This window comes from Tinamus guttatus, unplaced genomic scaffold (genome assembly GCF_059628265.1).
Source record: "Tinamus guttatus ecotype Peru unplaced genomic scaffold, ASM5962826v1 Tinamus_guttatus_pri_ptg000211l, whole genome shotgun sequence".
In the NCBI taxonomy this organism is placed as follows: Eukaryota; Metazoa; Chordata; class Aves; order Tinamiformes; family Tinamidae; genus Tinamus; species Tinamus guttatus.
This window is the reverse complement of record NW_028288745.1, coordinates 2,937,397-2,951,485: the sequence shown is the minus strand read 5'-3', so window position 1 is coordinate 2,951,485 and position 14,089 is coordinate 2,937,397. Positions and strand designations below refer to the sequence as shown.

The 14,089-nt window shown below is 39.2% G+C and overlaps 1 protein-coding gene across 1 annotated transcript in view; it reads left to right on the top strand.

The window, feature by feature from the left end:
• The window catches only part of CRB1 (crumbs cell polarity complex component 1), an 86,744-nt gene that overhangs the window by 59,886 nt on the left and 12,769 nt on the right, over positions 1–14,089 (top strand). Inside the window, exons 7-11 of the mRNA XM_088524377.1 lie at positions 74–615; positions 981–1,146; positions 3,612–4,518; positions 6,497–6,625; positions 8,810–8,936. Coding sequence (XP_088380503.1) covers positions 74–615; positions 981–1,146; positions 3,612–4,518; positions 6,497–6,625; positions 8,810–8,936 — 1,871 coding nt within the window. The remainder of the gene's footprint in view (positions 1–73; positions 616–980; positions 1,147–3,611; positions 4,519–6,496; positions 6,626–8,809; positions 8,937–14,089) is intronic.

Here is a 14,089-nt window from a genome sequence, read left to right as displayed (position 1 = left end):
TCCCTTGTCACTTAGCTCTAAATATTTTAATTTTCCCTTTTCTTTCTTCCCCCGCCCCGTTGCTCACCCCAAGAGTATATTCCAGGACGGTTTGGATCTGAAGACTCCTCAGGATATGCTGCATTTTCTGTTGACGCCACTCAGAAGGAAAATGTGAATATATCCATGTTTGTCCGAACACGCAAATCTTCTGGCTTATTACTGGCTTTGAGAAACAGTACCTGTCTCTACATAAGAGTCTACTTGGAAGGTGGGAAACTCACAGTGTTAGCTCCAAACTCCAGGAAGTTATTAGGGAAACACACTGTGAATGACGGAAACTTTTACTTAATATCATTAAAAATAGAACCAAATAAGATGGAATTATTCCAGTCCTCCCAATACCTAGGCTTTATTTCGACTCCAGTACTAACCATCCAAAGTAAAGATATTCTTTATATTGGAGGCCTACCAGATATTGGAGAATCTGATACAAATTTCAAGGGCTGTATCCAAGATGTAAGACTGAATAACCAACCTCTGGAATTCTTCCCTGTCGCCCATCCACTGGATTCTCTTATGAACCGAACTCTGATCAATGTCACCGAAGGCTGCGCTGGTGATAACCTCTGTAAGGTAAGAAATCAATTTTTCAGAGCATTTTCACACGTTTGTACTGGGGACTTACAGAGTTTGGGGGATTCTTTTTTTTGTTTTTCTCCATAAAATATATGATGATAATGACATCTTAAGACAATACACAAAAATGCTAAAAAGAGCAGATTTTGTTAAATTGTGCTACAAAAGATGAGTATCAAAAAATATATATTGATGTAAAGGAAAAAGAAAATACTGTAAGGGTACTGCTCAGCAGTAAGTAAACATCCTAGGCAGCCTTAGTGCTAGCACTTTATCATTTTTGCCAAGCAGTCCCACATGTTCATGGTGGGACTCCACCAACATTTACTTGTACTTAGCTCGTGTGTTCTCTTTCCTTGTAGTCCAACCCTTGCCACAATGGTGGCATATGCTATTCCATCTGGGATGACTTCACCTGCACATGCCCCCCTAACACGGCAGGGAAAGCGTGCGAGGAAGTTAAGTGGTGTGAGCTCGGGCCCTGTCCTCACGAAGCACGATGCCAGCCGGTGCGCCATGGATTTGAATGTAGGTACATTCCAGTTATTCCTGTCACCTTTGGGCAAGATTTTAAAGCTCTATCGGATCCTATTTCTATATTATAATAATGAACATTAGCACTGTAAATAATATTAATGGAAATAACATACCCTATTAAAGGCAGAAAATAAATTTTCAGCCAGACGCCCTGACTCGCACACTGAAGTTTACAGGACCTTTACCCTTGATTTACTCAGTACAACTTTTCAAGGTTGTGCAGTAGATCACGACCCTCCCAGAGTGCCACTGTACCCCCACATAATTCCACTGCAAAGGATAAGAGGAAATTCAGTCTTGGATTAAGCCTAATGTGTTCGCCCTCCTTCTGAAAAGGCAAGCTACACTGCATCATTCCATTTTCCTAAATGTTAAACGTATTTTCAGGAAGCCTTAGGCAGTACAGTTATTAAACTGGTATCTTCATAAAAAGCACCTGCACACCAAACAGTATTAGTTTGAAATTTGATGGCCATTAGCTATCTTAAGAATAGCCATCCTGCATATCCCTTTCCTTCTCTTTCTTTCTTCTTTATCCCTCCCTGAACTGAAGTGGAATTTATAAAGCAAGTAAGGATTTAAGGATTTTTGAGGGGTGGGTTTTTTTGTTTTTTTGTTTTTTTTTTTTTTTTTTTTTTTTTTTTTTTTGCTATCAAAGAAAGCCCTAATGGTGCTGTGAAGAAGTCACAAGAAGTCTGACGGAAGCTGTTAGAATAGCTGACTGTTAGGAATGAGAAAAATGGTCAACAAAAGCTTTCTAGCATAGGCAATCCGCAGGCAGACCTACATGGTGCTTTCTTTGCTGACATTGTTAGAATGAGTACTGCAGCGCTTCTTAAATTTTATAACTAAGACTAACTTTTTCTAATCGGCATGTCTTTAAATGTTAACATCAAAATATATTCTCTTATAAATTTTACTATTTCATAGTAAAGAACATAAACTATCATACAGAGAAAAGTATTTGAACTGCTTCCTTTTAATAAAATCAAGACCATTTACAATGTTAGCAGGCCTACAGAGCTCAACTTTTAACTCATTTTTCAGAGCCACAATATAGACTTCTCTGTAGATAAACTTCCCCCTGATTTCCCTAGCCCCTGGCCATTTGGGCTAAATCAGATTACTTTTAGCAGTTACTGTACCATTTGTCCTGGCAGTAACCTGAGCTGAGCTCCAGGTGTTAGGCTCTGCTCACCACATATAATGAAATGTAAGAGCTCGCCTTGTGGACCATTAAAGTCTAATTCCAGGTCTATATTTGTACGTTTTGCCAACATATTGAGGCATGCGTGGGCAGAGCAGGAGTGTGGGTGAATGATGACAACAACATATGTCCAACAGAGCATGGTCAGAAGGAGCTATACTGGCCAGCAAGCTCTTTACCAGCTTGGTGTGTTATATGCTGGAAACTGGTTTAAGCTAAGCCAGAAAAGGAGCTGTTTTCCAGGAGGTCTGGGTATAGTTCTACCTACATAGTTATAATTAGCAAGCCCTTTTTGGAAAGCATGAACTCCAGCTGGGCAATGTAATAACTCATGATGCCCAGAGATAGTGCAGAAACCCACTTTATCTTAATGCTAAGGTCTTGCAAACCAAATTAGTCTGAAGTATGGATATAAGACATTCCTTCCTGTTCTCCCCTCCATCAATAATTCTCATAAATCTTGGAATGGGCGAATCTGGATAAAGGAGAGAAAGAGGTAACAGTAATGAAGCAGAGAAGAACAGACAAATCATATCTATTTCTTCCTAGTTTAGAAACTTGAATACAAGAACTGCTAATGTAGGTAAGTATTACATTGAGAATAAATAACTCATAGTTAAAAAGTCTTTGTGGTTCTTAATATGGTGATTTAATTAATATATTCATTTAATATCTTGCCAGAATACCATTTACAATAACGTTTGTCTGTACAGTTACATCAGTCAGATTAGGCTATAGCCAGAAATCTTTAGAAAGCCATCAATCCTCATCAGGCATTCAGATAAGTCAGTATAGAACCAATGGTCTTTGATAGACTTGGTATTTTACTGTTTCTTTGCTAAGTGTTCATGATAGGCTCTCATCATGATGAGGTGGGAGGTTCAGGACTTCCCTGCAATTACATACTTGCATGAAGTCATTGACTTCAGTAGAGATGCTTCTGATTTGCAAAAATGTAGTAAGGACATACTCTACGTCACTGTCCCCCCTTCAGTTTAGAAAGGAATATAGAGTTACAACTTCAGATAATGCAAAGCAGCACAGCTCTGTTGGCTTCAGCATATTTGGTACTGGTCCTGGTCTGTAATTTTTAGAGCCACGAAAAGTAGGAAAGTAAGTGGAACAGGGTTAGAATTTGAATGTTTTCAGCATAAAGAAAAGGACAGGGAACATGGGGCACTGAAGAAATATTGCTCTACATGTATTGGTTTAAAGTTGGCCTGGTTTCTCAATTATTATCTTTGCACAGGTCTTGCTAATGCAGTGTTTAGTGGCCGAAGCAGTGCTATATTTTACAGAAGCAATGGAAAAATCAGCAGAGATCTCACGAGTATCGTGTTTGGCTTTCGAACTAGGGATACTGACGTGATACTGCTGTACGCGGAGAAGGAGCCCGAGTCTGTCACCGTTAGCATTCAGAACTCCAAGTTACTCTTCCAATTGCAAAGCGGCAACAGCTTTTATAAGTTGACCCTTGCTAGCTCACAAGGTGTGAGTGATGGGAAGTGGCACCAAGTGACAGTCTCTATGGCAGAACCCCAGTCCCAGGCCTCTCGATGGCACATGGATATAGATAATAAGAGAGACACTGCAACCAGTACAACTGCCACTGGAAACCTCAACTTTTTAAGAGAAGAGATAGACATTTATGTGGTGGACAAGGCTTTTGACAATCTGGACGGCCTGCGAGGATGTATGAGCACCATAGAAATCAGTGGCATTTATCTTTCATACTTTGAAAATGCTGATGTTCACACTAAAAAGCCTCAAGAGGAACAATTTCTCAAAATATCTGCAAACCCTGCTGTTACTGGCTGCTTGCAGTTGGATGCCTGCAGCTCAGGGCCCTGTATGCATGACGGCATATGTGAAGACTTGTATACTTCCTACCGTTGCATATGTCCCCAAGGATGGACTGGCATGCACTGTGAAACCAACATTGATGAGTGCTTTTCAAACCCCTGTGTTCATGGGAACTGCACTGACAGGATCACCTCCTACGAGTGCAGCTGTGAACCTGGTTACACAGGGGTAAACTGCGAAGAGGACATAGACAACTGCCATGGCCACCAGTGTGCAAATGGGGCCACTTGCATAGATGGGATTAATGGATATTCTTGCCTGTGTGCTGGTAACTTCACTGGAAAACACTGCAGGTACTACAAACAAGGCAGGTCCTTATGTTTCTGTCAGGTCGCTTCTGAGAGATTAACACACCATTGATACCTCCATTTTAACTGGGCACTACAGGCCTGTATATAGATTTTCTTGAAATGGGAATAGTTGTAGACAGTGATGACTGAAGTAAAAACACGCAACACACTGCCAAACACACATTATGTTCATTTTCTAAACAACTGTGGAAATTTATGGTGAAACCTGTCATGAGACCACCTCAGCTATCTATTGTTTTGCTGTTTTCTCTGCCCCCCAAATTACAAGTATGCAACTATTCATACATTAATTATGGCTGTAGAAATAATTTATAAAGCATTCGTAGTACGAAAACCTATTAGATATGAGCAGAGACAACAGAGAGTGACTAGCCCAGAAAGAGACCGATGAGTCAATGCAAGAAGACAGTGGGGACACGCAAAACTCTTCTGTCAGCCTGGTTCATACAAGCTCTACAGTGACTCGACTACAAGTCAGCCAAAGTCCTGAGGTAGACCTGCTGGATCTTTATAAAGGTCTTGAATCTCTAAAGCTAGATTTTGTTAGAATATACTCTAGAAGAGAAATTCAGACTTGATTGGTAAGATAAAATAGCAATACATAGCAAGAGAGTCTGTAAAGAAGTATTTCCCCTACTCGCAACATCCTTCCTAGGTAAGTCTCTTCCTTCAGGCTTGCTCTCCCAGCTCAGCAGTTCCTAGAGGTTGCAGACACCACCCAGTCCACCCATCACCTCTGAGGCATCCTCATATGGCTGCTTCCTGTTCTTCTCAGGGACTCGACTACTAAGGCTTCAGCTCTTTCCTTCTTTCTCTGTCCATTGCCTGCCCTTCTCTGCACTCCATAAACTTCTCCTTTTGGAGCATGTCCTATTGCTCTCAGAGAAACCAAAATCCTACCCCTTTTTCCAAAAGACTCCAGCCAACCCAGCCTACTGCATCCTACAGGGTGCAAGCAGAAAATCTTGTCTTTGCTGCATAGGCTATTCTTGCAGACAGCAACCACTCAAATACCTTGTGAACACTGCCTTTCCAACAGATCCTTTTTCAACAACCTCATCTTGAAGGAGAGGAGTAGAAAGAGGAGCCACTTTGGGAACAACAAAACAGGCTGTTAGCAGAGCTTTGGGAGGACATATGGGATATATTACTGTTGAATTGGATATTTATTGTTGAAGTTCAGCTGTTGTCATTTGTTGATTTTTGCTGAGCGTTGACAGTAGTCAGGACATCCTGTGGTTTGACAATACCTTATATGATGAGATCAACATGGTCTAGCTTGCACTCTAATTCTCTCTTTTGAGCTCTTGAGCTGTCCATGCATCTTACTGATCTATGACCACTAATCTAGCCTCAGGGTTGTCCCCCGTGGGTTTTGCTCAGAAATGAATCATTAAATCACCAGTAAATGCTTGGAAAAGCAAAACCAAATTCAACAAATTAAATAAATTAAACAAAACATATCAATTCAGGTTCTCTCTCTGGGTCTTAAACTTCATCTCCTGCTTTCTCTCTTTGGGGCAACACACCAGTGAATGTCTCCAGTGCTCTTCCTCTTCATTTGCTGCCTTTCCTTCATTAGGCAGCCAGCATGCAAGCACGTATCCAATGCTGTATAGGTTGTCCAGATGCACCCTGGTGTAGGGCTTCCCTCCCAGGGGGAACCAAGGAGAGACATGAGGTACGTGCTGCATCCCCGGGCAGCTTCTGAAACTGTGCATTCATTTACAGGCAAAACGTGATGCTCTCACTGCCTGCATGGGCAGTGCTTGGCAGCAGGAGCACTGCTCGCTGTATTCCCAGTCTAGATGCCCACTCTAATTTTGCAAGGTAGAAAGGTTAAATATTTACCACTAAAATAATGGACCAGTGTTAAATGAAAAGCTGAGAGAGCATGAGACTTTCAGAAATGAACAAGAAAAATGTTACTAACCACTGCTGTGCCTTGCTGTTTATCCAGATACAGAAGATTACCATACACAGTTTGTGGGAACAAAGAGCGAAATCTGACGTGTTACAATTTCGGCAACTGCACCGATCTCGGCGGGGAGTTGAGATGCGTGTGCCTGCCCGGATTCACCGGAGAACGGTGAGCTGCTCTGCCCAGCACATCCTTGTAGAGCACCGCTGTCTGCCTGGAAAAGCAGCTCTGGGATTGTCTGAAAGGAACATCAGCAAGGGTATCATGTCCTGCATAACAGACACAAAGCAATTTTTAAGTTCCTTGCTTAAGTGAGCTTGGAAGTCCAAAAGTATCGCTTTTTACTCTGACAAAAATCACTGATTAATGCAGAAAAAGTCATCCCATTATAACACCACTAACTCCAGTGTAAGATATTTTTCTTAAACAGCATACACACCTATTTTTTGGATTCTACGCTATTTTTATATATGGCAAGGTAGAAATTTATCATTTTATGCATGGACATAATCCATACAAGGATGGCACTGTATGAAACACCCAGTGGTGTTGTAGCTTATTACTTTTCTTACTGAATGCCCAAATATGAAAATGGAATTATTATTTAACAAACAAATTTAGAAATACTTTTTACATGTTATATTTTAGTAGAGAGAGTCCGTCATCCTTCCTCATAAATTTATATCTTGCATGATAGTATCATAATTGACACTTAATATTTATTAATTTTCTATAAACAACTCCTGAGTAGGGAGGCTTGATGGCCTCAGTGTATTAGGTGCTGTGGAAATATGGGAAGACTTTTGCCTTAAGTGCAATTAATATCACATAAGAGTATAATATCCAAAAGTTCAGCAGGACTAAGCTGTGCTGGTGCTGACAAAAACAAAGCAAGTTTTAACAAAAGATTTTCATGCTCTCAGAAACTTATTAGCCCACTGATTTTATGAAACCAGTACAGTAAGCTGCAAATGATAGATGAAATGAAAATTTCCACCCAGTCAATGCACACTGTAGTTGGCAGAAATGCCTGGGTTGTACTCTTTAACTCAGCCAGAAAGTCCTCATGCCAACTCACAATATTCAAAACAGGTTAACCAAATAATAAAAAAGGCATAGTCTCAAGCAGTTCTTTGGCATGATTTTTCTTTGGGTTTCAACATAGGAGAAAAGTACTTTTTCCTTTTTCCTTCCACTGCCAGGCAACTTGTTAACTACAGCTTTGGGAATGAGTCGTCCTTGCATCCAGCCCCCTGGCTGGCAATCATCTCTATTTTATAGATCCCATGATTCTCATATTAAACAGCAGTTTTGTACCACGCATATTGCACTTCAACTTACCCATCACAGTGAGGCATTCTTCTCTATTGCACAAACTTGACTATTTATCCTCTTTTCCTCCAGGCTGCCAAACTGTAAACTGTTCTGGGTTTGTACAACCCAGAAAATAAAATGAGAGTTTCTCCCCACACGTATGAGACTTCTTTTTCTAGAATTCAAATATATCAGTTAATAAGAAAATCCAAACCAAACTCTCAAGCAAAGCACTTCTAATGGAATTTTTCACATTCTTTTTTAAAAGCAAATCAGATCTAATTATTTGACAAAAAGGACATTAACCAATAGCATAATTTAAAAAGAAAAGGGGGTACAAAAATTATGGGGAAATTTTATTGCAGAAAATTACTAAATCATTACTTCATCTTTCAAGCAATCTCACACATTCTTAAATTGTTTTTCTTGAAACTGTGAAATCTCAACTTTCCTTTCTCATAAAAATTAACTCAAAAGCATTTAATGATATCTTTTTAAACTTATAAAATACTATTCTGCACCTGACATTATTAAACATTCTATTCTCCTCACATAGACCCGACGGCAGATTCTGCTGGGTATCTTTTGTCATTCCTAAATGAGGAAAAAAAGGTGAGCATTCCCAGTGGCACTCAGCTGTGAATTACACATATTTGCTTGACTTAGAACCAAGTTACTGAGAAGGAAAAAGTGTCCTCAGGTCCCAGTAATAATCAAAATGGATAAGCAGGTTTTCAGCAGTACTTGCCCTGGATCTGCCTCTAAATCATACACAGAGTTTCATTCTACATCACTAAGCACCATTTAGCATGAAATGCTTTATAGAAATAAAACTTCCCCTTAAGTAGCTGTGTTTGGAAGTAACACAGGAAGTTCAAGATTTAAGTGTGGCTGATAAGGTAGTTAATAAAATCATAAGCACGTGTGCAAATATACTGCAGAATTCAAATATAACATTCTCCCCACAACTAAAATATGCCTGTTTTATGCATTTTATTTGCAGTTTCAGATGCTCACTCCTTGGAATCTTTTCCCTAGGTGTGAAAAGGACATTGATGAATGCAGCTCCGACCCATGTCTGAATGGGGGCCTCTGCCAGAATCTACTCAACAGATTCCACTGCCTCTGCGATGTAAACTATGCTGGAGACCGCTGTGAGATAGATGTAAGCGACCTCTCCTTTTTTGTCTCTCTACTGTTGTGGCAGAATCTCTTTCAGCTTCTCTCTTACCTTATTCTACGAATGGATGATGATCCAGCAGTCGAGTGGGGTGAACAGGAAGATTATTAGCAGTCTTTAAAATGCTGTATTTTAAAGCCATTGAAACAACAGAAGATGCCTTGACCAAAGAGCTTAGAAAAGCAATACAAATATCAGAGTTAAAAATCATTTTTTATTTTTTGAACATACGTGAAATACTTAATTTTATATAATCATTCTTCAGCTCTGGCTTTAACCATGGGAGCAAATTTTTTAGGTAACAGCATGTTGCTTTTAACATAATATAACAAAGTGCACGACGAAAACTGTACGGAAAATGTTCAGGACTAGGTCCTTACTTATTCCATTTATCGCTTTGGATCTGTTTTAGTTCTTTCACTTAATTTTGGAACAAATGCTAGAAGATCTTAAAAAATATATATTTCATCTAATCTCCACCAGAACATTTTGACACATAAACACTGCCAGCATGCACCATTGGAACTGGGAAGGCACAAACATATTAAAGAGAACAGTAAGATATTCTGATGGTAGTATTCAAGACCAGCAATGAGTGGCAAAGAGCCATTGGCTTTAGGGAGGCTGATTTTACCATGAAATGTTACAGATATCACTATCCTTTTATCACATACTATTCCCACTATCACTATCCTTGTATCACATACTATTTTGGAGGGTATTTTGGTCTTGCATTTGTGAAACTACCTGTGATAATTTTAGCTAATCAGATAATGGCTTGGATTAATTGGCAACATCCTGAGTACACTTTTATGGACACCCACCTGATACCCACCTGAATGAGTGGCAATCCCACATTCATATCAGTCTGGTATCAACACAGTAGTAGTCCTTAGAATGCTAACTAAAAGCCAAAAAATAACAAATTTTGAAAATTCTAGTGCAAAAGCTGATACTTTTTAGCCACACCTGTTCAACTCAAAACTTTTCAAAATCAAATTTTTTTTCCTTCTAATTTTGGCTCAACTCTCAGCTAAGTTAAACATTTTAAGTATTTTATAGAATATAGATAGACAACAGAAGTATATCTATGACTGACATACCACAATAAACAAAAAATTTATTCTGATATTAATGTTGAAGAAAACTAGGAAGCAATACATGTGATAACAGTGTTTTGCATGCTGTAGCTATATGAAAAAACAAAACCCAAAGAATATATGTGTATAGAATTTCCAAAATTACTTCCTTTCAATTTTAGAAACTTGATATAAGAATGTATGGACAATATGAAATACAAGTTTTATAGAGATTTGAAGGTATATATGTCATTAATCTAGAATACATTCATGGCAGTGCACCGTTCAGGCTTTCTTTTTCAGAATACACACCACAAAAACTAGTTTCTCTTGCAGTAACTGAGTTCTTTCCCTCCTCTAATGCCTTGCCATTATAAGCATCTCCTGCCTCCAGAAATGCTGTTCCCTTCTTTGTACATCTGTATTCTCAACGACGTTGTGCATGTGTACATAACTTTCCTATCTTTATACACAAAATAAACATTCTGCCTTTGTCTCTATGTCTGCTTCTCATTTTCTGCTAATGACTACATTCATTTGCTTTGCATATGCCATGACCTCTGAATGCTTGTGCTTTATCATTACACCACTCCAAAACTGATGCTGTATCGTCCTTATTTATTCTGCAGTGCAGGGCCAGGCCCACTGATCCAGACAAGCTGCAAGTGGTTCCAATTCAGTCACTTGGAACCGTTTTAGCTGCAATATTGTGTTACTCTATCAGCATTAATTACCCATCTCAGGTAGTTTTTGGTGACTTACATAGTCAACTAAATAAACAAGTCCCCAAATCTGTGATTCAAAATCAGGGATTTTTGCTGTGGTTTACTCTTCCCAGTTTGTTCTTCCTTCCTTACTGTCAATGCTTACAAAGCTGTTGAGGGCTAGGAGGTCTCTGTTACCATTTTGTCAGGTCATCTGGTTCCACTGAGCTACCCGAGTCCACAGGCTGCAACTGTCCCATGCACAGGTCTGCAACATGCCAGGAAGGAATTGACTTGGTGTTTCTGGTTTAAAAAATGAAGAAACAGAAGTCAGATTAATTAAAATACATTTGTTGACTACATCTCTTAAGAGAAATGCAGTTGCAGATCATTTAAAAGTATACAGCTATGGTAGGAAGTGAATGTATATACATCTGATCTCAAAGAGGTTTTTTAAAGACTTAAGGAGTTCAAAGGCCTTCACTCGGGTTGAAAATGAAGGTACAACAGTAAGACTTCCATAAATCTCTAGAGTTGCTGCTTTCTGTAATTTCATTGCATTATTTTTGTATTTGTTCTTTATTTAGAAAACCAGCTCCTAAAGGCAAATGATTTTGTGAGAACCTCAGTAGAAATTAAAAACAGAAAGAACCCCAGGATCATATAATATTGGGTGTTGAGAACAGCTTAGAGAACTGTGAACTCAGTATGCTCAGAATTAGAAGGATATGAGACAAATTTTAAAAAGCGAACAAACAAGCTCATGATTTTTGGAAGTATGACTCACAATTCTGAATACTGATACCAAGAGACATGTACTGAAGTTCTGCTTTAAGGGAGCTACTGCTCTGCACCAGTGTGGTTGCAAAGCCTCTTCCAGCTGGTACCGCTTCGTCCTCCTGGGTGCACGGACAAGCATCTTGCACTGGAGGTGACAATTCACATTTAGTGTTATTAAAAATACACTGATAAGCATGTAAAATATGTTCAATATTGAATCTAAATTCCATAAAACTCTCCCAGGCTTCCACAGCGCAGACGGTTAGAATTTTGATTGAACCCACTCTGCAGTGATTAGCTAATGTATTCATTAACTGCAAGGGTTAGTAATATGAATGTAGCAAATGATACTTCATTACAATAATTAATGCCTGGTGGCTCATGAATAATGCATTCTCCAGCTATTTACATATTCCTACTTATGAGGCTATTAATGGATAATTATCATTTTGGCTGAAAGATGTGGACACCAGCTACATAACTGCATCATTTTTCCCTGTCTTACCTTGACTTTGCTCTCTGTTTCTGTCTTGCTCTTCTATATGGCTGTTTTGCTAATAGGCACAGAGATAAAAAGTTTTTTTTTTTTTTTTTTCAAGAGATATAGAGCTACTTAATGATAAATATATTCCAGATGGTCAGTTTTCATGCTGCACAAGTTCTATACCAGGATTCATATGAATTTATGTCTTGAGATTATGAAACAATTGTGCAGAATTTTAGGATATTTTCTCTCCAAGGGAGAACATTTCCAACATTAAGAGGTGTGGTGCAAGAGAAGTGCTAATGTTTTGTTTCTTCAAATGCAAAGAAAAATGCAAAATTCCCAAAGAAATTTACACATTTGTAAGGGAGAGGATCTGGTGAAAGGACTTCTCTCTGTGATAGTTCAGTGGAGGTTTGCTCCCATCCTGTTTTTTCCACTCTTTCCTGATGTGTATGGTTCATAGAATCATAGAATCATAGAATCATAGAATGCTTAAGGTTGGAAGGGACCTCTAGAGATCATCTAGTCCAACCCCCCTGCACACGCAGGGTCACCTAGAGCACGTGGCACAGGACTGCGTCCAAGCGGGTTTGGAAGATCTCCAGAGAAGGAGACTCCACAACCTCTCTGGGCAGCCTGTTCCAGTGCTCTGGCACCCTCACTGTTAAGAAATTTTTCCTTAAGTTCCTATGGAATTTTTGGTGTTTCAGTTTCCGGCCATTTCCTCTAGTCCTGTCAGTGACTTCATGGTTGAAGCAACCTTCATGGTTGAAGCATGTCAGTACTTTATGAGAACAGCTCAGCTCCAGGTTTTCCTGTCCCCAGGCTGCCTGTGATTCGGGGAGCAGGCGCAGCCAGGCCAAGCATGATGGGGTCATCTAGGACTTTTTTTTCTTCTCCTGGGCTCTCCAGCCTATTGAGAAAGACTAACATAAACTTGAGACAGTTTGCATAAAAGGGCGTTCTTCAGCACTTCTGGTTTTATACTCAGTAGCACCTTCCTATGAGAAAACTCTCATTATGTCCATGGAACTACGGGGAGGGAAAAGCACTATTCAGCATAGATGAACTTCTTACAGTCTGATGATAGTTTATTGAAATAATCTTATTTCTTTCAGTGAAATAAGTTTTTGCTATTTTTATTAGCCAAGCAGAGTCAGCACAACCAAGTGGGAGAAAGCCTGGAATTTATTGTTTTCATGTCATTCACATAATTGGGGATCACACATCATGGCAGAACCTTAGCAGTGGATTGTATGAGCCACAAAGAAGTCAGCTTTATTCCTGTGCCAGGTCAAATGTGGAGTAAGAAGAAACATCTTTACATTTGTAAAATGAGCAGTTCTGCTCTGGAAGTCATTGAAAATGTCACAGTGCCATTTTTACTTTTTTTGCTTTTTTGTTTTCCCCAAAGCAGAACAGCCCCCTTGTATCCTTTGCTATTTTCTGTTAGCCTCTATTCTAAGCACAGGACTTAACTAACAATTTTAAATGAATATCACAAGAAACATATTTAATGTGTCATAACGTTAGGGTGCAACGACAATAAGGTTATCTAATACATCTTAGCAGGAAAAGAGAAGAGGGCTCCTCACAAGGCCCTGTGTTACTGCATGCATCAGTGAAAAGCAGTTGAATACTTAATGTGCATGGCAAAAATAAGCAGAAAAGGGAGCCCAGATGACATTAAACAGGGTAACACTCTGCAGAACATGGATCAGCTGCGCTCTGGATTCACCTAACACGTTTAGCACTCAGGCTAACGCGTTTTGTCTGTACGCCACCCTGCATGCTGCAGTGGCACTGCTCTCCTTTTTCTCACCTTCTCATATTATCCCTGTAGACTCACATTCACATCACATGGGCATTTACTTCAGTCATTGCTCATTTTGTAACAGACATGTACTCCAAGCCTGCATTGTTCATACGCTCCATTTTACATCTTTTTTTTCTCATAGAGAGTTCATGAAAATTAATATTATTTTTCTGTTTTTTTTCTATTTTCCAGTAAAGCAGCAGGCTTAGTAACTACAGAAGGGATTCTGGAAAATTGAAACAATTAACTCAAATATTAAAACAATGTTTTCA